Below are 26,699 nucleotides of genomic sequence, written 5' to 3'. Positions count from 1 at the left end.
TGAAAGCTTCAAGATTGAACACCACAACTATTCGCCTTACAGGCTAAAGATGAATGAAGCTGCCGAAGCAGCAAATAAAAATATTAAGAAGATTGTTCAAAAGATGGTTGTCACATACAAGGACTGGCATGAGATTATCCCATTTGCTTTGCATGGGTACCGTACATCCATTCGTACTTCAACAGGGGCAACTCCCTTTTCTTTGGTTTATGGTATGGAAGCAGTGCTCCCCGTTGAGGTTAAGATTCCATCATTAAGGGTTTTAATGGAAACCAAGTTATTTGAGGATGAATGGTGTCATAGCAGGTTTGATCAATTGAATTTGATAGAAGAAAAGAGAATGACGACTTTATGCCATGGTCAGTTGTACCATAAAAGAATGAAGAAAGCTTTTGATAAAAAGGTTCGACCTCGTGTGTTCAGAGAAGGCGACCTCGTGCTCAAAAGGATCTTCTCTTTCACCTCTGATTTTAGGGGCAAGTGAACTCCTAATTTCAAAGGACCATATGTTGTTAAGAAAGCCTTCTTTGGCAGTGCATTAATTCTTGCAGCTATGAATGGAGAGGAGCTCCCGCGTCCCGTGAATGCTGATGTAGTCAAGAAATGCTTCGCCTAAAAATAATAAATGAATAGCTCACTAAGTCAAAAACCCGAAAGGGCGGCTTAGGCAAAAAAGAGCGTCTCGGTGGATTGAAAACCCGAAAGGGCGGTCCAGGCAAAAAGTTAGAGACATAAACAGAATAAATTACCCAGTGGACTGAAAAACCCGAAAGGGCGGTCCAGGCAAAAGTTAGGGATTAATGGCAAGTAACTACATCAGACAAGACTTGACCATCAACAATCATATGTTTGTCATGAGAAGTTTAACACATTTCGACGGAAGCCTTAACTCAGATGTTCGAAGTTGTGAGAGAGGATAGGGTCATTATATTTCAATGTATCTTTTCCACAAAAATTACCACTTTTCAAATTTTGTAATGATCCATGGAGTCTTGTCATTTGCAGGCTACCATTCTATTAATAAAATTTGAGCCTTTATCCAATTATTTTCAATCTTATTTCTTTATATTTCTTAAACTTAATTTATTGTTGATAGTAATTTTTGAAACAAAAAGAAAATTAAAATTTCAACAAAATCTTTTGAAAAATATAAAAGAAGGTTTATTTTGATTCATGAGTACACCACTAGGAATGGATGTGGTGATTCCTTCATGTGTAAAAAGAACATATTCCAATTTGGTATATCCCAGACATGGTTTAAGGATGGCATAGGATCCAGCTTCAGTGATCTTCCATCTAGCATGGACCCTAATGTTGGGTAGAATTATTTCCAAGTCATCAAAAGTTTGTTGTGGCAACTCTTTCCTCATGTACGTAGATGATACCTCGAGTGTTCTGAGACATGCTTGGTTATATTCAGTTTATACTGAGTCGATTCTTGTGCCAGCTTTGGTAGCATACATCATTAGCATGCATAAAAAACAGTCATACCTTCATTTTTCTGTCATGGAAAGTTTACTTTCATCAGAGTCCTCTTTCATTTAGAGAATCTCTAGGCAAAAAAGTGTGCACTTCCTTTTAGTTCCCCACTGAATTTTGTTTCTATGTGGATGATATGTGTTTCAGTTCTGCTGATCAACGTGCTTATGAACAGAAAAATCTAGTGAGTTATTCCCTCACTTGATCCAGTCTTATTTGACAGTTTCTTTCCATTTGTTCATGGATTGAATTTTGGTCGCTGGATGACTCTTATTGAGATCGTGAACTTGTGTTTGCACCCTTGATCTTTGAAAAAGCAAAGTGTTGTTGATATACCTTTGTTTACTTGTCTACCTTCTGTGAAAGACTGGTAGTTCACCCTCAGTGAAAGTCGGTGTATCCTTTGTCTACCTTCAGTGAAAGACTAGTAGTTCACCTTCAGTGAAAGTCGGTGTATCCTTTGTCTACCTTAAGTAAAGGACTGGTAGTTCACCTTCAGTGAAAGATTGGTGTATTCTTGCATCTCCAGTGGAAGTTGATGCTTTAACCTTTCTGGTGCGAAATATTTGCCACAGTGAAGTTTCTATTCCCAGCAAAGTCTCGTTTCCCAAATGAAGTCTTGTTTTCCCTAGTGGATTTCTTCCCACAAGACATTTGTTGTCCCCATTGGAGTTCTTTCTTCTCCCCAGTGGTGTTATGTCTCCCTATATTTCATAATCATGTTTGATAGCATTATATCTTAGTTCAAAAATTGTGTTTTTTATATTTAAGTCTCTTCGACCGTGTCGAAACAAAGATTTTCAATCCTCGTATCTCCGGATAGAAGAAAATTAAATAGGGGCATCTGTCATACCCCAATTTTGACCCTAAGATCATACATATTTTCACCTCAATCATTAATCAAGAGCTTCGTTTTGGAGTTCTGTTTTTGGTGTTGTGCTTACTTCATCTGTAAGGGGGATCATCAGGCACCTTTGTTTTAGCTTGTATATGATATGCTAACCAAAATATAAAAAGATTTTGCTTTGTACTTTTATTTATTTGTGTTTTGTAGGTACTAATCCAAAGCATCTGAAAATTCTAGTAACCTCACACGGGATGTCGTACTGGATGTTATGACATCTAAAATAACACAAAATAATTAAAGACAAAATAGCATAAAACAATAAAGAACACACAGAATTGTTTACCCAGTTCGGTTCAAACAACCTACTCTAGGGGCTACCAAGCCAGGGAGGGAATCTAATATAAGCAAAATTAATTCGGAGTTAAACTCCCCCGTTTACAACTCCTCACTTAAAACCTACCCAATGTAATTCCAATCTATTCCTATACCTGAGTATCTTCACTCAATCCCCCTCAATCACAGCAGTGATTATAAACAAACATTAAACAAATTGAGAGAGAAGACACACTTCAAAAACACACCTTAATCTGCTTAAAAGCTTCAATCAAGAGACACACACTTGTGCTTATAAACAACCTATTCCAATACAATCATCAAAAGACAATTGCTTGGAGTACAAGAGACAGCTACAGAACTACAGTTCTTTATAATTAAAAATTCTCTCTCTGCATTCCAAATTAGGATTGCAGTCTTCTTATATGCAGCTCTTGGGCCTTGGGCTTTTCAAGAATCAAATTAGGGTTAACCAAGTTAACCTAATTTACACGCCATCTGGTTGTTACAAAATGTGTTGTCAACGAAATCTTCTAGACAAAATATTCAGCACACAATAAAAGGTTTCCTAAATTGTAGATTGAGAGAAATCAGAAAACATAATAATAAAACATAACAGCTCCTGCTGTCAGACAAGGATGTCATGACATCGGTCATGACATTCACTAACAGAACCTGTATTAGCTTAACACATATGCAGCCTGCATAACACAATATAAATCATGTCATGACATCAGTCAAGACATTAAATACTCAGGTATGTTTTACCACAAATGCAGCCAACTTGAAAACATCTACAATCTCCCCCTTTGGCAAATTTTTGGCTAAAACAACCTGTCACACCATATCAGAGAAACACTTGCAGAACAATAACCAAACCAAATCAGGGCTAATACAGTACAACATACCACAAACAACATACACCATCAGTATGCACACAACGCCCACATAACTATACTACCACACCACAAGAGCAGCTATTAAACAGATCAACACAAAATAAGCACATCAGAATTGTTGATCACACAACCACCACATACTTGTTGCTCTAGGGTGACATTACTACTTCTCCCCCTGTTTGGCCACAAAAGTTGCCAAAGCAAACAACTGTCTTCTATTTTTTTTTTAAATATGGTTCCTCAAAAATGCAGATTCCTAACTTGCTCTGCAAGTTTTCAAACTGTGTAGCATGAAGGGATTTTGTGAAAATGTCAGCTAGCTAAAGTTCAGTGGATACATGTTCTAAGCAAATCACCTTGTCTTTTACAAGTTCTCTAATAAAGTGATGTCTGATATCAATATGTTTGTTTCTGCTATGCTGAATTAGATTTTTGGAGATGCTGATAGCACTGAGATTGTCACAGTACAAAGTCATGACATTCTGTGAAACATTATATTCAATTAGCATTTGTTTCATCCATACCAGTTAAGAACAGCTACTACCAGCTGCTATGTATTCTACTTCAGCAGTTGATAATGAGACACAGTTCTGCTTCTTGCTAATCCATGATATGATATTGTTTCCTAAGAAGAAACATCCTCTAGATGTGCTTTTTCTGTCATCAGCACTTCATCCCAGTCAGCATTACAATATCCATTCAGAACAGGGTCACACCCGTGAGTGTATAATATGCCATAGTTAGAAGTTCCATTTACATATTTGAAGATTCTCTTGCCTTAGTTTAAGTGACTTACCTTTGGCTCTGCTTAATATCTGGCATATACTCCAACTGCAAATGCAATATCTGGTCTGCTGGCTGTTAGATATAGCAAGCTTCCAATCATGCTCTTGTACAACCTCTGGTCAACACTTATGCCCCCTTCATCTTTGGATAGCTTTAGATGTGTTGGTGCAGGAGTTCTTTTGTGACTCGCATTATCCATTCCAAACTTTTAGACTATGTTCTTGGCATATTTTCTTTGAGACAAAAAGGTGAGTCTTCCATTTGCTTGATTTGAAGTCCAAGGAAGTAAGTCAATTCTCCAACCATACTCATTTCAAACTCAGTCTACATTTGACTGAAAAAGTGTTTTACCATTCCATCAGACAGTCCTCCAAACGCTATGTCATCCACATATATTTGTGCAATCCTGATTCTTCCATCTTCATTCTTTACAAAGAGGGTTTTGTCTATTCCTCCTTTCTTATATCCATTAGTGGTCAGAAATTCAGTTAACCTCTCATACCAAGCTCTGGGAGCTTGTTTCAAGCCATAGAGAGCTTTTCTTAGTTTGTAGACATGATCAGGCAGATTTGGATCAGCAAAGCCTTTAGGTTGTTCCACATACACTTCTTCATTCAAATATCCATTCATAAAGGCACTTTTTACATCCATCTGACATATCTTGAACTTTAAGATGCAGGTTACTCCTAGTAGTAGTCTGATTGACTCAAGTCTTGCTACAGGAGAAAAAGTTTCATCAAAGTCTACTCCTTCTACTTGAGTGTATTCTTGTGCTACTAGTCTGGCTTTGTTTCTGGTTATGACTCCTTGTTCATCAAACTTGTTCTTGTATATCCACTTGGTACCAATGATATTCGTTCCTTTTGGTCTAGGTACCAGTTCCCATACTTCATTTCTTTTGAACTGTGCAAGTTCATCTTGCATAGCATTGATCCAAAATTCATCTGTCAAGGCTTCCTTCACATTTTTTGGTTCAATTTGGACACAAAGCAGGATTTGGCAATGGTTCCTCTTGATTTGGTCATTATCCCACTGATGAGATCTCCTATGATAAGCTCCTTGGGGTGATCTTTCTGAATTCTGATAGATGTATCTTTTCTGATTGCTTCAGGTTCAGGTTCTGAGGGAGGCTCATTACTCACTTCAGGTTGGTCTGACTGTTCATCTTGAATTTCAAGGAATGTTTCGATATTCTCTGTGACATCGAATTCTCCATGTTGGTCATCAACAATAACATTGATGGATTCCATCAAGACTTGTGTTCTGGTGTTGAATACCCCATAAGCTCTGCTGTTTGTGGAGTATCCCAAGAATATACCTTCATCACTTTTGGAGTCCATTTTCCTTCTTTGGTCACGATCTGTCAAGATGTAGCACTTGCTACCAAACACATGAAAGTACTTGACAATTGGTTTCTTACCTCTCCAGAGTTCATAAAGAGAAGAGGAGGTTCCTTTTCTCAATGATACTCTGTTATGGACATAGCAGGCTATGTTCATAGCTTCATCCCAAAAGTACATAGGTAGCTTCTTTGCATGGATCATAGCTCTAGCTGATTCTTGTATAGTCCTATTTTTCCTTTCTACTACTCCATTTTGTTGAGGTGTGATAGGGGAAGAAAACTCATGACTGATTCCTTCAGACGAGCAAAATTCATCAAATTTGGCATTCTTAAATTCCTTTCAGTGATCACTCCTTATTCTTATTACAGCACTTTCCTTTTCTCTTTGCAGTCTGGTGCATAGATCCTTAAACACCTCAAACACATCTGATTTTTCTCTAATGAAGCTTATCCATGTGTATCTGGAGTAATTGTTCTGATCAATATTCTTAGTTTTGATGATAACATTATATATGAATTTTGTATAAGACAATGTGGTACTCTAATCCTATGCATTTTCCATTTCAGGAAATATATAAAGAGTATGCACAATTCAGCGCAAGATGCACTGACTCATAAGGTTCAAGATTGCAACAGCAGAACATGCTCTTGCAAGACATCAGAAGATGGTCAAGCAGAATCAGAACATGGTCTATGAAGTATCAGAAGAACTTGAGTTCAGAAGCAGAAGCATTGAAGTTCTTATGGTATCACGCTAGAAGCACTTCAAAGTCAGAAGACAAGAAGATGCTCTGCACCAAGCTGAATGACTCTGATATTCAAACGTTGTATCTACAAACATCAGATCAGAAGCAAGTACAAGATGATAGGCTACGCTGACTGACAAAAGGAACGTTAGAAGCTATTAAAGGCAAAGTCAGTTAAAGCAGGAAAAGCAAGGCTCGAGGTAGTTGACAAAAGAGTGAAACATTAAATGCAAAGCTGTACGGATCACGCAACGCATTAAATGCTCCCAACGGTCATCTTCTCAAAACGCCTATAAATATTGAAGTTCTGATCAAAAGCAAAGTTGTCGAAACTCTTACAACTCTTTCAATCTTACTGAAAAACTGTTGAATCATTCAATATCAAACTTCATCTTCAACCTCACTTCACTTGTAATATCTTAGTGAGATTTAAGCTTAGAACTTAAGAGAAATATCACAGTTGTGATTATAGCTTATTAAGAAGCATTTCAATACTCTTGTAAACATTTATTTTACATTGATTTGTAAAAGGTTCCTAGAGTGATCAAGTTGTGATCAGTAGACTCTAGAAGACTTAGAAGTTTCTAAGTGGTGTATTCCTAGAGTGATCAAGTTGTGATCAGAATACTCTAGAAGACTTAGCGGGTATCTAAGTAGAAAACCATTGTAATCAAGGTTGATTAGTGGATTAAATCCTCAGTTGAGGTAAATCACTCTAAGGGGGTGGACTAGAGTAGTTTCGTTAACAACGAACCAGGATAAAAATCTTTGTGCAATTGTTTTTATCTTAAGAGTTTTTAAAGTCACACTTATTCAAACCCCCCTTTCTAAGTGTTTTTCTATCCTTCAATTGGCATCAGAGCGCCGGTTTTAGGTGCAAGCACTTAACCGTGTTAGAAAAAGATTCAGGAAGAGAAAAACACGTCTTTATGGCTGCTGAAAAAGAAACATCTATATCTGGTTTTGTTGCTGAACAAAACAATGGAAACAATGGCTACACTAGACCACCAGTGTTTGATGGTGAAAACTTTGAATACTGGAAAGACAGATTAGAAAGTTACTTCCTTGGTCTAGATGGTGACTTATGGGATCTTCTTGTGGATGTTTACAGACATCCGGTAAATGCTAGAGGAGCAAAGATGTCAAGACAAGAAATGAGTGATGATCAAAAGAAACAATTCAAAAATCATCACAAGTGTAGGACTATTCTGCTGAATGCTATTTCTCATGCTGAATATGAGAAGATATCAAACAGAGAAACTGCCCATGACATCTATGAATCATTGAAAATGACTCATGAAGGAAATGCCCAAGTCAAGGAGACTAAATCCCTTGCATTAATCCAGAAGTATGAAGCCTTCAAGATGGAGGATGATGAAAACATTGAAACAATGTTCTCAAGATTTCAAACTCTAACTGCTGGATTAAGAGTGCTTGATAAGGGATATACAAAGGCTGATCATGTCAAGAAGATTATCAGAAGCTTGCCCAGAAGATGGGGCCCAATGGTGACTGCATTCAAGATAGCAAAGTGTTGAAACACTTATGAGTTTTGAGGACAACATGTTATCATCCTAACTCCTCTAACAAGTGTTCTTGCAGGTCCTCGTATTGTTAGATCTTATATATATTTTGTTTTAGCTTTAACATGATCTTATTAAACATTGGGAAAAGCATTTAGTTCAAATGACACCATATCCCATCCAATCAAAATAAACCAACGAGCATATATTCAAAAGATAATGATCATCTACTCAAAGGACTATCTTCTGAATCCTCAAAGTACACTTCCAGCTAAGACAGATTGTTCATCTACTCAAAGGACTAGCCTCTGGTCTCCTCAAAGTACACATCCAGCTATTGAAGATATTTTATTGTCTTGCAAGTACAAACGGTCATATTCTTCCAAGCTTCTATATAACTAGCACCTCTTGCAAAGAACAAAACAACTTTGACATTCAAGCTTAATCTCATTTTGAATCAAAGTTAAAAAGCTTATCATATTCACAAGAAAAAGAAGAAATCTTATCACTGCCAAATAGTGAATCATCTTCAAATCATCCATTAAATACTGTTGTATATCCTCAAGAGATATAAAATCTTGATTGTAACAAGAGAGAAAGGAAGTTTTAAAGTGATACTTTAGTGTGTGTAAAAGCCTTTTGAGGTTGTGTAAAGCATAACATTTTTATCCCTCGTTTAAAGGATAAAAGTGCAAGATATAAGAAAATCTCACTGTGTGTGAGGACTGGACTAACCCTTTTGGTGAACCAGTATAAACCTTTGTGTGTTGTTTATTACAAGTCTTATATTTCCTTATATCTTTCTCTCACACTTAAACTAAAATTTTAAGAGGTCACTATTCAAACCCCCCCCCTTTCTAGTGACATTTATTTCCAACAATTGGTATCAGAGCTCGGGCTCTGAAAAACTGCACTTAACCGTGTTAGAGTAAAACAATCACAACAACCCAAAGAATGGCTGACCAAACAAAATTCATTGCTGAAGGAGGATCATCCCACAGACCTCCACTCTTTAATGGAATTGACTACTACTACTGGAAAGGTAAAATGAGACTCTTTCTCTTATCTCAAGATATAAATATGTGGTCCATCATTGAAACAGGAAACTTCACTCCAATGACTGCTCCAACTGACGCTGCTCCTGCTGCCCCAAAACCTCAAGCATCATGGACTCCTAAAGAGAAAAGCCATGTACTCTTAAACTCAAAAGCTCAATTTATTTTATCATGTACTCTTAGCCGAGAAGAATACGATAGAATTGAAGAATGTAACACTGCCAAAGAAATTTGGGACAAACTCAAAATTCACCATGAAGGAACAAGTCATGTTAAAGAAGAAAGAATAGATATGGGAGTAAGAAAATTCGAAACATTTGAAATGAAAGAAGATGAAACCATAGATGAAATGTTCTCCAGGTTTACAATTATTATTAATGAATTAAGATCTCTTGGAAAAATTTACTCTCCTCATGAGAGAATAAGAAAATTACTTAGATGTCTTCCTAAAGTATGGAGACCAATGGTCACTGCTATAACTCAAGCTAAAGATCTGACAAATCTGCCAGTTGAGGAACTTGTTGGTTCTCTTCGTGCTCATGAATGTATCATTCTAGAAGATAAGCCACAAAAGAAAGGAAAATCAATTGCTCTCAAAACTGCTCAAAACTCAAAAGAAACTCAAATAAAAATTGAGGAGTCAAATGAATCACCCTCTGGAGATGAGGATGATTTAGCACTCATATCTAAATGCATTCAGCAAATGGTATTTCGAAGAGGACAAAACAAACGACCATTTCGAAGAGATCCTCAAAAGGCTGAGATAGATAAAAGTAAAATCACATGTTATGGATGTAACAAAGTTGGACACTTCAAAACTGAATGTCCTCAACAAAAAAGGTTCGTCAAAGGTACACCATTTAAAAAGAAATCTATGATGCCTTCATGGGATGACTCTGAGAACTCAAACTCAGACACTAACGAAGAAGAAGCAAATCTATGCCTTATGACTTCCTCTGAATCCAAAGTAAGTCCTCCTATCTCCTGTAACACTTGTCATGAAATGAATTTTATGTTTGACAATCTGCTAGAGGATTCAAACCTCTGAACTCAAAAATGTCTTTTTCAAAAAGAACAAATTTCAAACTTAATCAAAGAAAAGGAAGATTTAAAAAGAACCATTGATAAACAATCTATCACAATAACTAATCTATACAATGCTCACTCTTCTCTCTCATATAAACAAAAAGTACTAATTGAAAAAACAAATCTTCCAAAAATAGAAACTTTAGAAAACAAGATAGTAAATCTAACTCAGGATATCAAAAAATTTGTTAGGTCTACTGAAACATTTCAAAACATAATGGGTTCACAATCAGGTATTTTTGATAAAGCAGGAATAGGTTTCAAATCCTCAAAAAACAAAAAAAAAATATATGAAACGTTTTTTACACCTCACATAAAAAATTCAGACTCAGGTAACACCACTTTAATACAAATAAAAAAATGCTGCTACTGTAAGAAAACAAATCACGAGGAGTCAAAATGTTTTTTTAAAAAACCATTTAAACAAAACCATGTTAAAACCCAAAACAATATATTTCCTACATGGAAAGAGAAATCTCTCTCCAAACCCATAAAGTTTGTACCAGCTTCTAAACCCATACAGGTTGTACTTTCTAAAGAAAAATCTAACCCTAAAGGACCCACTCAGATTGGGTACCTAAGAAAATGCTAACATCTTCTACAGGAATGTCTTCTCTCAATAAAGAAAAAAGTTTGGTACCTGGACAGCGGTTGCTCTCGTCACATGACTGGAGATAAGGACTGCTTCATATCTCTAGAAAATAAGGATGGAGGATCAGTCACATTTGGCAACAATGAAAAAGCCAAAATAAAAGGTATAGGAACCATTGGTAAGAATGGTTCAGCTGTAATTAAAGATGTTCAATTTGTAGATGGATTAAAACATAATTTGTTAAGTATAAGTCAGCTATGTGATAATGGTTATGAAGTTGTATTTAAACAAAAAACTTGCATCGTGAAACATCCTCTCACAAACGAAACTCTCTTTTGTGGAACCAGACACAAGAATCTATATACTCTTTTCTTAGATGAAATTTCATCTGAAACCTAATTTGCATCTCATGAAAATGAGAAATGGATTTGGCACAAACGTTGTGGCCACACCAACATGAGAACTATCTCAAACCTGATAAAACTTGAACTAGTAAGAGGCATTCCCAAAATAAAATTTAATAAAGACGCTGTGTGTGAAGCTTGCATCAAAGGAAAGCATGCAAAAAGTAGCTTCAAATCAAAAAATATTGTGTCTTCAAATAAACCTTTGGAACTCATTCACGTGGACTTATTTGGCCCCTTCAAAACTTCAAGTCTTAGTGGAAAAAGATACGGGTTCGTAATTGTAGATGATTACTCTAGATTCACTTGGGTTCTATTCCTAAAACACAAAGATGACTCTTTTGAGGCCTTCAAAAACTTTTGTACAAAAGTCCAAAATGAAAAAACTTCTAAAATCATATCAGTTAGGAGTGATCAAGGAGGAGAATTGGAAAACTCTCTTTTTAAACAATTCTTTGAAGAAAATGGAATTTCTCACAATTTTCTTGTCCTAGGACACCTCAACAAAGTGGTGTGGTAGAAAGAAAAAATAGAAGTCTTCAAGAAATGGCTAGAACTATTATAAATGAATCAAATGTAGAAAAATATTTTTGGGATGAGGCAGTTGTTATACCCCAAAATTTGCCCGCATCTTTTTTCAAGGAGGAGACAACAGACCTCTGTCTAAAAATTTGGAGTTTCATATACTCTTGGATTTTATTTCATAAATATCCTGATTTTATGAATACTCAGTTTTTTAGAATATTTTTATACGGTATTTTGGTTCGCTGTTTAATTTATTCTTACACAAACGCCAAGTACTGTTTATCACTTCACACACGCTGTTTATTAGAGATTTATTTGCTGATAAATAGTACTGACGCAATTGGTACAGAATTAAATTTTGCAGGCGCAGAGTCTGGGGATTCAGACTGTACTGGAGAACAAGTTTTTTGAGACCTCAAATGGATTTCATGGATCTCCATATGTCTCAAAGTACCATCAGACAAATTTTCAAACTTCGATTCGCTCGGACGCACAATCAGCAGCTCAAACAGTCAACAGACGACCAGTTTGACCGAAAAGTCAACAGACAGTCAAAAATGAAATTTTTTGTCAACATCCATATTTTGTTAAAAGATTCATCATTTGATCAATGGTTGATCATAATTCATCAAGAAAAGTTCAGAAATCAACAAAACCCTAAGTTTCAAAATTAGGGTTTTCTCCTAAAAAGTCATCTGAACTTTGACCGGCCATAACTCTTTCCGCATTCATCCAAAAAATCCCAACCAAAGCTTATTTTGAAGGAAATTCAATTATCTTTCAAATGAAATTGGTCCCATGGTCATTGGATTTACAATTTGGAAAATATGAGCTCAGACATTACAGGTCATTTTCAAAGTCAACAAAAAGTGGTTTTTTGTCAAAGCCCATAACACCAAGATAACTTCTCCAAATGCAAAAAAGCTTCCAAAGTAGCTTGTAGAGGACATCTTGAGGTTTCTAAAAAGTACAAGAACTCCTTCATATGATCAAAATTGAGGGAGTTATGCCTTGTTGAAGTTGGCTATTTTTTTGGAAAATGCATGAAACCAACAATGATCAAAAGTGTTTTTTTTCCAAAAGAGGCCAAGCATTCATGATCCAAACATGTTTCTAATGATGTTAAAGGCCCCCCACGACCAACATTAGGCCCATGACATTTTTGTTTCTTTTTTAATTTAATTTTATTACATTTAAAGTTAAATTAAAAAAGAAATGGTTCAAGACAATTATCCAAAGCTTTTGTCCTTAGCTTGAGTCACCAAGTTAGCTTAACTTCTGCAGCATAGAGGCACAGAGGACCTATGGCAAGAGGGGTGAAGAAAATTAAAGCCATGGCCAAGAAATTCAAAGCTTTTATATTAAAAAATTCAAAAGTACAAAGACAATTAATGCTTGTTAGCTTAAGATTGCAGCACCTCTATTGCCTATAAAATGCTTATAACACTTCAGTAACAGGAGGGACATGAATTCTGAATCAATAGCATGCTTGTATCACACTTGTATCAACTTGAAATTTTCAAAGAAAGCTAAATTTCGAATTCTGAGTTTAAGCTAATTTCAATCCAAACTAAACACTCAAACACGATCCTTAAGCATCACTGAACCTATCCAAATCAATTTCAAGCCTTGAAACTCACTGAATCAAGCACTATAGCTCACGGTTTGCTCAAACATAAACCAACACGAATTTGATTATTCATGCATATTCAATAAGATGTAATCCCATATTTGTGTTTAGTTTGGTGCTCTGATCGTTTCTGGAGCTTTAATTGAGTTTTAATGGTTGTTTGTAGCATATACCATTTTAGGGTTCTTAAGCTAAAATTTGGGATCCTTTGATTTAGGAAAAATTAGAAGAAACCAGTGGCATATTTGAACTCAGGGGACGATTTTAAGCTTAACCATGGTCTCCTAAATAATTTATATTGCTTGTATGAAATTTTGACATGTGCAGGTCTTGTAGCTACGGACGAAAACCGTCACTAAAAGCTTTACCTACAGTTGCAGAGCCTATAGCAACGGAGAGAGGAAGAAGAGGAAGGCGTGGCAAGCTCTGGTTGGCCAGAACGCGCGCGCCAGTCCTTTTTTAAATTCTTGGTTCCCATGTGCGCTTTCCATCATCTTTCCATGCACCCTCAACATTTGAGCCACATGATCAACCTGATTGCACATCAAACGCACCAAAACACGCATCCATACCATAGACCCTCTAATCAACCACACAGGATCACAGTTTTAATTTATTTTTCTATTTCATTTAATTTTCTTTGCAAAATTATTCAAAAATATTTTTAAAAATCAGAAAAATATGCAAAAAATATTTTTAGGGTACTAAAATATTGTATTAATTTTTGACACAAAATATTTTATTTTTCTTAATAATTAAAATATTTTGTTTAATTAATCAATATATATTCATATATTTCCATTTCAATAATTTTTAACTTAACAAAAAATCAGAAAAAAATATTTTCTTTTTATTAAATTAGGTTTATATATTATAAACTAATTTTGTACATATTTAGAATATTTTTCTCTTTAAGTTTAATTTATGTGTATAATTATTTGTATAATTATATGTTAATTAGCTTAATAATCTCCAAAACAATTTCAAAAATCACAAAAAAGTTAATTTTACTTTTAAAATTAATTAACAAGCAATTTGGACATATTTTAGACTTAATTTTTTAGGTTTAAACTTTATTTCTAATTTTTTACCGTTTAATTAAATTAATTATGCCTTAATCTTAATTAAAATCAACCATCCAAAAATCCAAAAACATTTTCCCTTTATCTTATTGCCATTTAAATTCATAGATAAGTGTATAGGTTGTCAAATTCATGTAAATAGCGTAGTTTACATTTCTCGCACAATCGATGTAATAGCATAGATTTACTTTCCGCATTTTACATTCCCGCACTTTAATTTCTGTACATATAAAACTGTGTGTATGTCAAGAATAAAAATTGAAGCGCTAGATCACTAATCCCATAAAAAAAATATATCTGAAACAAAACACAATCACACTTGCACCTCTTAAGGTAATCCCTGTTACTCTTTTCAAATCAATTCTACTGTTTCAAATACAAACTCAAATTTTTGTCTATATCCGGTCAAGGAAAATTTTTAAAAGAAATGGGAAAGAACCTTATAAACTTAGGGTATACCTCCTAATTGCTTGCTCAATCAAAAATAACAAAAACTTTTACACATCACTGTTTTACAAAACAAACTTTCAAAGGATTACACTTTGTATATATCCAAACAAGGATCATTACAAAGTTAAAAATCTTTTTTTCAAACTATCAACATATCTTTCGAAAGATATATACTTTGTATACATCCGCACAAGGATCATTACAAAGTTAACTCTTTACAAAAATATTTAAAACCACATACAAGCATTTCAAAGCAAGACAAACGATTCAAACAAGTGAGCTAAGAAATTAAGAGCCCATGGATAACCATGGATACAAAGGGTGCTAACACCTTCCCTTTGTATAACCTACCCCCGAACCCAAAATCTCTTTAATGTCTTTTTCTGTTTCTTTTATAAACCTTTCCTTAATTGGATAAAATAAAAGTCGGTGGCGACTCTCTGATTTTCACAACTCAAAAATAAAAAGAAGAGTCAGTTCGCATCCCACAAAAAAACCGAGGACGACAGAACTGGCGACTCTGCTGGGGATTTCAAAAACAAAATGTTTTCAAAAGGGGTTACCTTAGAGATTAGATCACTTCGATGTTTTCAATTGTTTGTTTTGTTTGCTCTATTTTTCAAAGGTTTGTTTGGGTATTTACTTGTGTGAAAGATTCTAACCCGAATCTCGAGATACCTTAAGTATGTGACAATAGACCAAGGAAACTGTACGGCATGTACCGATATGGTTAATCTGGTAGTCACCGTTAGTGCGACACTTTGGTCTGTACTGATATCCCTTGAAAACGATCAAGGAGTATGTTAGGCTTCCGAAATGTCATTAAGCACTAATTTGTCTTAGAACCTTTAGTTGAACTTGACTTGTGGCCTATTAAGTGACTGGCTTTGAAATTGATCGAAGTTGGTTATCCTCGAGGAATGTTTTGATCGGCCGTCCGAGTGCCGTATTGAGATGTTATCTCCAAGGATCATAGAACCCGAATACCATTTTAAGACAGGTTTAAACCAACTAAACTTCAGTGGGGAGGGTATCACCTATGAACCTCATGCAAGCCTTTAAACCTAAGGCTATTGTGTGATTTGTGTGTGTTTGCCACATGTTTGACATCATAACATCATAAGCATATCATTTTTCACTAATCATTTCAAGGATCGAAGAGTTTATTTTTGTTCTGCTGATTGCAGGTAATGGCTCCCGCTACCAGAAATTATATACGGATCAACATCTCAACAGTACCATCTGAGCTTAAGGAATTAATATCAGAATTTCCCAGAAATGCTCAATTTACCGAGAGGCATGGTCACCTACTCCATTTGGTTACCTCAAAATTTGAAGAAGACATGATACGGGTCCTGTTCCAATTCTTTGATCCCGAACATCATTGTTTTACATTTCCTGATTACCAGCTAGTACCCACCTTGGAGGAATTCTCTGAACTAATTGGGTTACCTGTTCGAGATCAATTACCTTTCACTGGTTTAGAAAAGATCCCAAAGCCTGAAATCAATTCTGCTGCCTTACATTTACGAAAGTCAGAAATCGAGTCTAATTGGGAAAGAAAGAGTGGAGTCAAAAGTTTGCTTGCTAAGTTCTTAATGGGAAAGGCTCGATCACTATTAAAAGATAGGAGTTACCAAGCTTTTGAAGAAGTTGTGGCTCTTTTGATTTATGGGTTGGTTTTATTCCCTAATCCCGACCAATTCATAAGTGTGCACGCTATCAACATTTTCTTAACCCGCAATCCGGTACCTACGTTGCTGGGAGACATTCTACATTCTTTACACACTCGTACCATGAAAAAGCGAGGAACTCTTATGTGTTGTGTACCACTACTGGCTAGATGGTTTACATCACACCTTCCCCGATCAGTGTTGAGAAACGAGCAAAGGATGCAATGGTCTCGCAGAATTATGTCTTTATCTCATTCAGATATCCGGTGGAACAACTTTTTTCAAGAAGACATCACTCTCATTGACCATTGTGGGGAGTACCCTAATGTGCCACTCCTTGGCATTAGGGGAGGCATCACCTACAATCCCTCTTTAGCTTTGCGCCAATTCGGATATGCACGAAGTAATGGTCCTCACGACATGATCATCCGCGGCATTGTGTTCGACTACGATGATGATTCCCAAAGACATCGACGAAGGTTTATACATGCTTAGGGCAGTGTCTACAAAGTAGAAATCAAGATTTTAGGACAATGGAATTCTATTCCCATGGAGCCTTACCTCAAATGGGTGCGTGCTCGCGCTCAGAAGTTCATCATGCCATATCCCGCTATCCTACCTGTGACCATTGAGCTAGAAGTCGAAGGGGAGGAATCTCGAGTTATTCTACATCCGGACATGCCAACTGACTTGGAAGAACTGCAGAAATCTTGGGTTCAACTAAAAGAGGAAAGGGACACCTTTAAAGCACATTGTCAAGACTATGAGAGAAAAGTGTTTGAGCTCACCAGACAACTCCATGAAGAACAGCAGATCAACACGTTCCTGGGTGCAAAGAGAAAGCGTCCATGGGAGGCTTGAAGAGTCCTTTATTTTCTTTATTTGTTGCTTTATCTTGTAAGCCCGAAAGAGGCAAAGAAAAAAAAAAGAGAGAGAAAAGAAAAAAGAAATAAAATGTTTGACTAATAAATGTTTGTTTCTCTTTTGTTTAAACAAATTTAAATTCTAAGATCCTTGAAAACATTGCATATACATTTCATTCATAAACATTGCATAACAGGTTCACATAACAGGTTTCTCATCTCCTCGCTGTTTATTTCAGTTAGAAGGGATGGATTCCGAAACAAGCATTAAGAATCTCGAGGCACAAAACGCCCAAGTTCAGATAGCAATTCTGGAGCTAGAAAGGGGCAACAGGAACTAAAAGCCCTGATGACCAAGAAGAAGAAGAAGCCCAAGGGATCTGCAGGTTTGAGACACCTTGTGAGAAAAGTCAAAATCCCAGCCAGGAAGCCCAGAAAAGCGCCAATCCCTGAAGAAGTCGCTGAAGGTGACCAAGAAGACAATCACAGCAACCAGGGTTCTGCCAAACTCTCTCTCCTGACGAAGAAGATTATCACTCCGAAGACGAACAAGGTGATAGCAAGTACCAGCAGTTGGAAGAACGCATGAAAGCTATGGAGATACAGAAAATACCTGGTTTAGACTTCAACGATCTTGGACTTGTCTCAGATATTGTTATCCCTCCAAAGTTCAAAGTTCCTGTCTTTGCGAAGTATGATGGAGTCTCTTGCCCAAAGATGCATCTAAGGTCCTATGTAAGAAAGATATTACCTCATACGGCAGATAACAAATTGTGGATTCATTTCTTCCAGGAAAGTCTGTCAGGTACACAACTCGAATGGTACTACCAACTGGAAAGTGCAAAAGTTCAACCTGGGAAGATCTGGCTGCTGCTTTCTACAAACAGTATCAATATAACGCTGACCTTGCACCAACCCGTACTCAACTACGGGGCATGACCATGGCACCAAAAGAAAGTTTCAAAGAGTATGCACAAAAATGGAGAGATCTAGCTGGAAGGGTTCAACCTCCCTTATCTGATCACGAGCTAGTCGACATGTTCATGGGAACTTTAACTGGCCCTTCCTACAGTCATTTGCTGGGAAGCTCGTCGTCAGGTTTCACTGACCTGATATTAAATGGAGAGCGTGTCGAAAGTGGCATTCAAAGTGGAAAAATTCAAGTAGGCTCCTCCTTTGGTACTACAAAGAGGCCCATCAGTGGGAGGAATGAAGTCAATACAGTGCACAGTCAGAAAAGTCACAAAAGTGAGCATCACCAATCTGTAGGGGCTGTTCTGATCTCTGCATCTGCACCACAAAAAGATCAACCGCCGAAATATACGCGTCGACCAGATGCACCGAGAAGAAACTTCACCAAAATCAATATGCCAATCTCTCAAGCATTGCAACACTTGTTAAAAGCAAATCTGATTACATTGAAAGACCCTCCGAAGAATGTCAACACTTCCTCTCCTAGTTATCGCCCCGACGCAACATGTGCATACCATTCCAATTGTCCAGGACATGACGCAGATCACTGTTGGGCTTTGAAAAACAAGATCCAAGACATGATAGATGCTGGGGAAATTGAATTCGATCCTCCGGAGACTCCAAATGTCATCACTGCGCCTATGCCAAAACACGACAAGACCGTTAATGCTATCATAGACACTGTTTATATCTATGATGTGAGAGAGCTGTCAACTCCGTTCCTTGAAATCAAAAGAAAGCTAATACAAGCTGGTTTATTCCCAGGTTGTGACCCTGATTGCTTTTATTGTGCACACCTACCCAATGGTTGTGAAAATCTGAAAAGAGTAATTCAAAAGTGGATGGATCGTCGTATCATTATGTTTGAGAAACTTCCTTCTATAGACAATTTGTGCGAAGTTTTTTCAAATGGGATGAAGATAGAGGACGTCTCAGTGGTTTCTAACATACCATTGAAAATCCCTGCCAAGGCTCCCTTCAAGATTTCTGCTGCACCCAGAGTATCATCTGTAATCATTACCAATCCGGCTCCATTTCCATATTCCTCAGATAAAGTTGTCCCATGGAGTTATGGCACTAATGTTTATGTCCATGGAGTTAAACAAGATACCTTGACTGAAGAGGCCGTAAATTTTACTGATCCAGCTGTTGATAATATTGTGGGAACTAGTAAGATTACAAGAAGTGGAAGGATCTTTTCACCAGAAATTTCTCCAAATGTTACTACTAATCCAGTCCAGGTCCCAGTTCCTAATCAAGATGTCAATGCTCGAGGCAAAGAGCCACTAGTTGAACCAGTTCTGTAACACCCTTCTAAACCCCCAATAAATTAAATGATATTTTCAGAGTAAAAATGTAATTAAGAGTGTTACAATTATCTCATATAAAATAAAACATCTGTCATGTTGTTCTGAGGAACATAAACAATTGCAAACATGTTTAAAACACAGCGGAATACTTTATTAGTTGAATAATCAAAACCATCATCCACCACGTTCAAGGCATAAACAACATTATTCAACAACAAAACCAAAACTAGAGTTATCATCCAACTCTAAACACAAGAGCCCCCCAGTGTTACAAGACCAGAGCATGACACCGACACAACCGAACTACACGAAGTAACTCTACGAGTTATCCTCACCCAGCACAAGCCACTAATCCTTAATCTGAAAAATAATCAACTGTAAGAGTGAGTCTCATTCGCAATTAAACAATGTTATCAGTTCATAAACGATAAAACATCAACAGTATAATATTCACCCAACATCATCATATATTCAGGCTATACACACATACACCAAACACACAACATTATAACATTGGACAACTTCCATTCATGTTATAATAAATCAAACACCTAATGCAATGCAACTACATGCATGTGGTACCAATCATGGGACGAACCCATCTCACCGATCCACCATCGTCAAGGATACGGCGACACCCACTCACTAATTCCACACAATGGGAATTAGCTACCACTGATCCACCATCGTCAAGGATCAGCCACATAATGATTATGAAATGCATGTATCAACCATAACATGCTCATCATCCACATAGACCAACCAATGTCATAATCATCAACCAATATAGTAATCAATAGCCACACACACAGTTATGCTATTCCCAACCAAACAGAATACATATTTTACATCAACAATATATGTATAACAAACACCAATTACAACCACAACATCATAACAGATATAACATCCACCACCCAGTGCAACAACAATAGCACCTCTCACAATCGTGTATCAAGTACAACAAAACCACACAACAACAACAACATGAGATTTACATCACCATAATACCACATATAACACATCCATCATAATTCAACACCTTGAATTATCCACCATTGGTATAACATACATTCATCATGTAACAATCACAAAAATACATAGAACTTATCATTTATCAATTCCATGTATCACAATTAGCACATAATACACAATACCCATACATGTTATTCTTAAATAACATTAATCCACGACATACACAAACACAATTACATATCATTTTCAAACCACATAATAATTAAATTATCTAGTGATAATTAATTTATTTTAATCATAAAGAGCATTTCATTAGCTTCGTAACGCTTCGAACGGCACCCAAAACGGACTTACGGATCAAAAGTTATGAGTTTTATAAAAACAAGTATTTTTCAAAAACGTACAGCGGTAACCGATTACCCAAACACCAGTAATTGGTTACTGAAGTTCAAAACCCCAAATTTGCTGTTTTTACTATGGGCAATCGATTACACCCCTTTCGGAAACCGATTACCTCGTACCTGCAACCCAAAAACCAGTTTTCAGCACCTTGAATTCCCCCAATCGAACCAATACAATTGTATACGAAAAACAGAGGGATTTCACATGCAATATGAGTTATATCATCAACCAAACAACACTTTTAACATCAACAATCACTACCAACAAGTAATCATACAAAGTTCACAAAATTGAACCTAAATACCAAAACCCCAACCTAGAACATATTCTCTATCGAATCAATAGTATACGATTTCAATCCTAACGCCTACGACCCGATAATAGAGGTTAACCGGAAGAGTCCCCCCTTACCTTAGAGTTTGGGATCCTTGAAGCTCTCTTCCTCTTCTTCTCCTCTGTCGCACTTTCACGTTCTCCCAAATGCACTTGTATTTCTCTTCTTCCAGAACTCTTGTTTTATGAAAAACACAACATAGCTTTAGTAAAGGCCTTATTTCTTGCACCCCCTTTCTCACTAACTACAGCACTGACCCATTACTACATATTCCAATTTTATTATTTTAATCACCGCATAATTACATAAATCCAATTAATTAAATTAAAATCCAATTAATTAATAAATATAAAATATGGGGTGTTACAACTCTCCCCCACTAAAAGAGTTTTCGTCCTCGAAAACATACTTCAAGCAACCAGCTCGTATAAGAATCCTTCATATGATTCTCCAGCTCCCGATTAACATTGCCACTTGATGGTCCTCCCCAAGCTACTCTGACCAATGCTATCTATTTACCGCATAATTACTTCAACTTCCTATTTTTGATCCTCAAAAATCATCTGATATAGCCAACAGAAAGCATGTCTCATGCATTCAAATTTCAAATCTTACGTCATATTTGACCATCCAAAAATGTACCACTCGTTATACCTCCAAAATTTAACAACAATGGGACATTGAGGTACAACTCACACAATGCACCCAATGATTGAATAAAACATGAATGGTCACCCAACGTATAATCACAATTGTAAACTATTCTTCATCGTACTACCTTAGAATCAAATTCATCCTCAAAATGAAAGAGAATTCCACCCACGTCAGCAAGATGTATAACATTTCTCTAACCTCTCCATCTTAGAAGGTTATACATACGCACTAGGATCCCATCCTAGAAAGCGATATCACAACCTTATTTAGGACAAGGATCTTCCCCCAATCCTATCCGCCCTTCTCAATATCCTACTACTTAATAACACTATCATTGTGACATTAACTTATCTGCATCTATCAATAAGGTCGTCACTCAACACTAATATAGATTTCCGCTACACAAGTCTGTGTAATATCATTCTTTATCCATAGCATTATTAACCCGTTCGACACTACAGTAATGCATCCCATCTACCGAACGTACCATCCTTAAACATACCTTCCCGTCTGAGCGATAAAATTTTTCACCAACTTCTTCCTTCAAGAACTCAATAAGCATATCCTTATACCATTTAATTTCCACTATCTGACTCCTCTCGAGTCACACCAGCAATTATCTAACCCGTTATGGTTCGCTTTCGCTGCACTACTCTGGTTACTCGTTACAACCATCATTACCAATTAGATTTTTGAGTTTTTACCCAATTCTGGCCCTCTTTACTCATTCTTTCAAGAATCATTCTTTACCATACATGGTACCAATCTACCACTTAGCAAAACTTACCTGTACTCAAAAACAAATTCCTGCTTTACTTTATCTATATAAAAAAAAAATTCTAACCATCAAAACGAGTACACACAAGTAGTTATAATCACATCCATCAACCTCAATATACCATTGCTTACGAAATAGCTCAAACTGAGTCCCACTCTTCTCTAAGAATTAAATCAACTTCGTCCTTCTTAGAGTATAATTCCTCATTATATCTGGAAATCTGTGATAACTCTTTACAACCGCACAAAATTATCATAGCATCATATAGTATCAACTCATCGTATTCACTTCGCCGAATACATACTCGTTAACTACGTACAACCACAATAACATACTCATCATCTCGGAAATTATTCAAAAGAGTCATAATCTTCCGACGCGGCATCCTTACATCCACTAGATTCTAAATCCAACATATAGATCAATATATATTCCCTACGCAGGCTTCCGACATATTAATTCCTCACTGCCCACGAGTAGTACTCATAACACTACTCCACATCACACTTTAACTATGCGACTCTGATTACCCGTCCTAAGTCATTTTTCCATCATGTTGCACTCTTTCATATTCACTTCTTCATAATTCCACACAACATGGTGACCGATTATTCTCACGGTTTAATATCCATCACAACTTATACCATTAAGGTAACAAAACAAGCTTATCTTATCGATATGATTTCGTCTACTACCGACAAGAGATTAAGGGTGATCAAGTCCTCAATTTGTCAATAGATAGCCGACAACCATATTTAAGCATAAACTGTCGTTACTACATAATAGTGTCCTTCCTGAGTTTGCACTCAAACTCATTAATTTCATCATAATCCAATAATTCACTTTGAGTTTTTACAACTCGCACACTTCCTTCTCATTGGATCTTGTCGATGAGACACCAACGTCCAACCATTTTACGCAATCCGCTTCATAATCACTTAGCATCACATACTTGTTACGTACTTTCAAACTTCATAATCACTAATATACTCGAACATTACTATTCATCTCGTTCCAAATCAAATCCTCATCTTAGCAAAAGACCGCGACCACATTCATGACTCGTGGTTTTACTCTAAATTCTATGACATCTTTCGCGCATGAATGTCATTCCACTCGACATTTCAACAAAGTCTTCCTCACATCAACAGGTGTTAGAAATTCTCTACAATTCTTCTTTTATACCTATCGTTACTTTGTCATCACAAATACGACCCCAAGAGTTCTAAAGTTTATTCCATCTTTACTACTAATTCACTTCTCACTAAAATCCATCGGTACTCAAATCATCTTTATGACCGAACATTTCACCAACTTATTCATCAACAACATGTTCTACTCAATTTTGTTTCAAACAATCGCAGTGGTAGGCATTCTTATTCAACAAGTTTCACGCTTCCATAAACGAATTCAGAACCTCTCTTCATAGGATCACTATACTGTATTTATAACCCTCCCATAAGGTAGAACATACTCCCTCTTCTTCATAGGTTCAAACGTCACATAATTCCGACACTCGGAACTCAAGATATGAATTTTCCAATAGTTATCCAAAAATGCAACACCGACGCCATACAGCGACACTTTAAATGATATTTCCAAAACTCCTCAAATGGTACACTCAATTTCTAAAATTACTTCTAAACAAGCCTTTAATTATTCCTTCAATTCGTTCAACTCTGACACTGACATCCTGTGCAGTACTGCTAACAAGTCTAGTTCTAAGGACAAGTGTAACCGTAACTTCACCTCTTTCCAACGTCATCCCGTCCCAATTAAATATGTTACAGCTGCTGCAACCATTTTTATAACAAAGTTCATCTCGTTAGCTTTCCGACGCTTCAAGCGGAACTCAAATCGGATGTCCAGAACTCCAGTTATGAATTTTCGAAGTTTCATAACGATTCGGCAACTTTCCTGCGTTTTTCTTGCGGAAATTCCACTCCGAAACTCATCCTCTTCAAATCAATCACACTCTATACAGCCTCTTATCATATCTCTTCGCTCCCAAATATTCTTATAACTTGAGCAACACATGCCATCGCCGAAGTGCGATTTCTGAAACATTTACGACCGCAATCCTCTTTGCAAACTTGCAACTGAACCTCTTCCGAGACGCAAGGCTACTCAACTGACAACTTCGCAGCGCATCAGCAGAGCGGATACATTGCAACTTTCTAATTTCCCTCTCCAACCAATAATCATCAATTACATCTAATCATCCTCCTTCAAGATGCTCCAACTTAATTACCAGTCAAGTCTTAATTTCAAGTCACCTTCGATTCGGGAAATAACCAACTCCAACAACACTTGCACTGTTACCAATAACAGCCTACTGAACCATCATCTTACAACTGAAACATAACCCAGAAGCGAAGCTTCTCCCCACTTGTTTCAATCCAACACCTGCAACAAAACAAACAAGTACCGACAGTGATTCGCTCACATGTCGTGTACCAAGGGATAAAACGCCGACAGTATACAACTGTCGCGCAACTCAACTGACTCGACAATTGGTCGGACGGACTGACCTGCTCTGATACCACTATTGTAACACCCTTCTAAACCCCCAATAAATTAAATGATATTTTCAGAGTAAACATGTAATTAAGAGTGTTACAATTATCTCATATAAAATAAAACATCTGTCATGCTGTTCTGAGGAACATAAACAATTGCAAACATGTTTAAAACACAGCGGAATACTTTATTAGTTGAATAATCAAAACCATCATCCACCACGTTCAAGGCATAAACAACATTATTCAACAACAAAACCAAAACTAGAGTTATCATCCAACTCTAAACACAAGAGCCCCCCAGTGTTACAAGACCAGAGCATGACACCGACACAACTGAACTACACGAAGTAACTCTACGAGTTATCCTCACCCAGCACAAGCCACTAATCCTTAATCTGAAAAATAATCAACTGTAAGGGTGAGTCTCATTCGCAATTAAACAATGTTATCAGTTCATAAATGATAAAACATCAACAGTATAATATTCACCCAACATCATCATATATTCAGGCTATACACACATACATCAAACACACAACATTATAACATTGGACAACTTCCATTAATGTTATAATAAATCAAACACCTAATGCAATGCAACTACATGCATGTGGTACCAATCATCGGACGAACCCATCTCACCGATCCACCATCGTCAAGGATACGGCGACACCCACTCACTAATTCCACACAATGGGAATTAGCTACCACTGATCCACCATCGTCAAGGATCAGCCACATAATGATTATGAAATGTATGTATCAACCATAACATGCTCATCATCCACATAGACCATCCAATGTCATAATCATCAACTAATATAGTAATCAATAGCCACACACACAGTTATGCTATTCCCAACCAAATAGAATACATATTTTACATCAACAATATATGTATAACAAACACCAATTACAACCACAACATCATAACAGATATAACATCCACCACCCAGTGCAACAACAATAGCACCTCTCACAATCGTTTATCAAGTACAACAAATCCACACAACAACAACAACATGAGATTTACATCACCATAATACCATATATAACACATCCATCATAATTCAACACCTTGAATTATCCACCATTGGTATAACATACATTCATCATGTAACAATCACAAAAATACATAGAACTTATCATTTATCAATTCCATGTATCACAATTAGCACATAATACACAATACCTTACATGTTATTCTTAAATAACATTAATCCACGACATACACAAACACAATTACATATCATTTTCAAACCACATAATAATTAAATTATCTAGTGATAATTAATTTATTTTAATCATAAAGAGCATTTCATTAGCTTCGTAACGCTTCAAACGGCACCCAAAACGGACTTACGGATCAAAAGTTATGAGTTTTATAAAAACAAGTATTTTTCAAAAACGTACAGCGGTAACCGATTACCCAAACAC

At 36.5% G+C, this 26,699-nt stretch overlaps 1 protein-coding gene across 1 annotated transcript in view; it reads left to right on the top strand.

Moving 5' to 3' along the window:
* Positions 1-8,909: 8,909 nt before the first annotated feature.
* LOC131649005 (uncharacterized) overlaps positions 8,910-26,699 on the top strand; it is a 41,936-nt gene continuing 24,146 nt past the window's right edge. Inside the window, exon 1 of the mRNA XM_058918752.1 lies at positions 8,910-9,996. Within this exon, the coding sequence (XP_058774735.1) occupies positions 8,910-9,996 (1,087 nt within the window). The remainder of the gene's footprint in view (positions 9,997-26,699) is intronic.

This window comes from Vicia villosa, linkage group LG2, assembly GCF_029867415.1.
Source record: "Vicia villosa cultivar HV-30 ecotype Madison, WI linkage group LG2, Vvil1.0, whole genome shotgun sequence".
NCBI lineage: Eukaryota > Viridiplantae > Streptophyta > Magnoliopsida > Fabales > Fabaceae > Vicia > Vicia villosa.
Note: the sequence above shows the minus strand (reverse complement) of the source record. Positions and strands in the feature narration are given on the sequence as shown.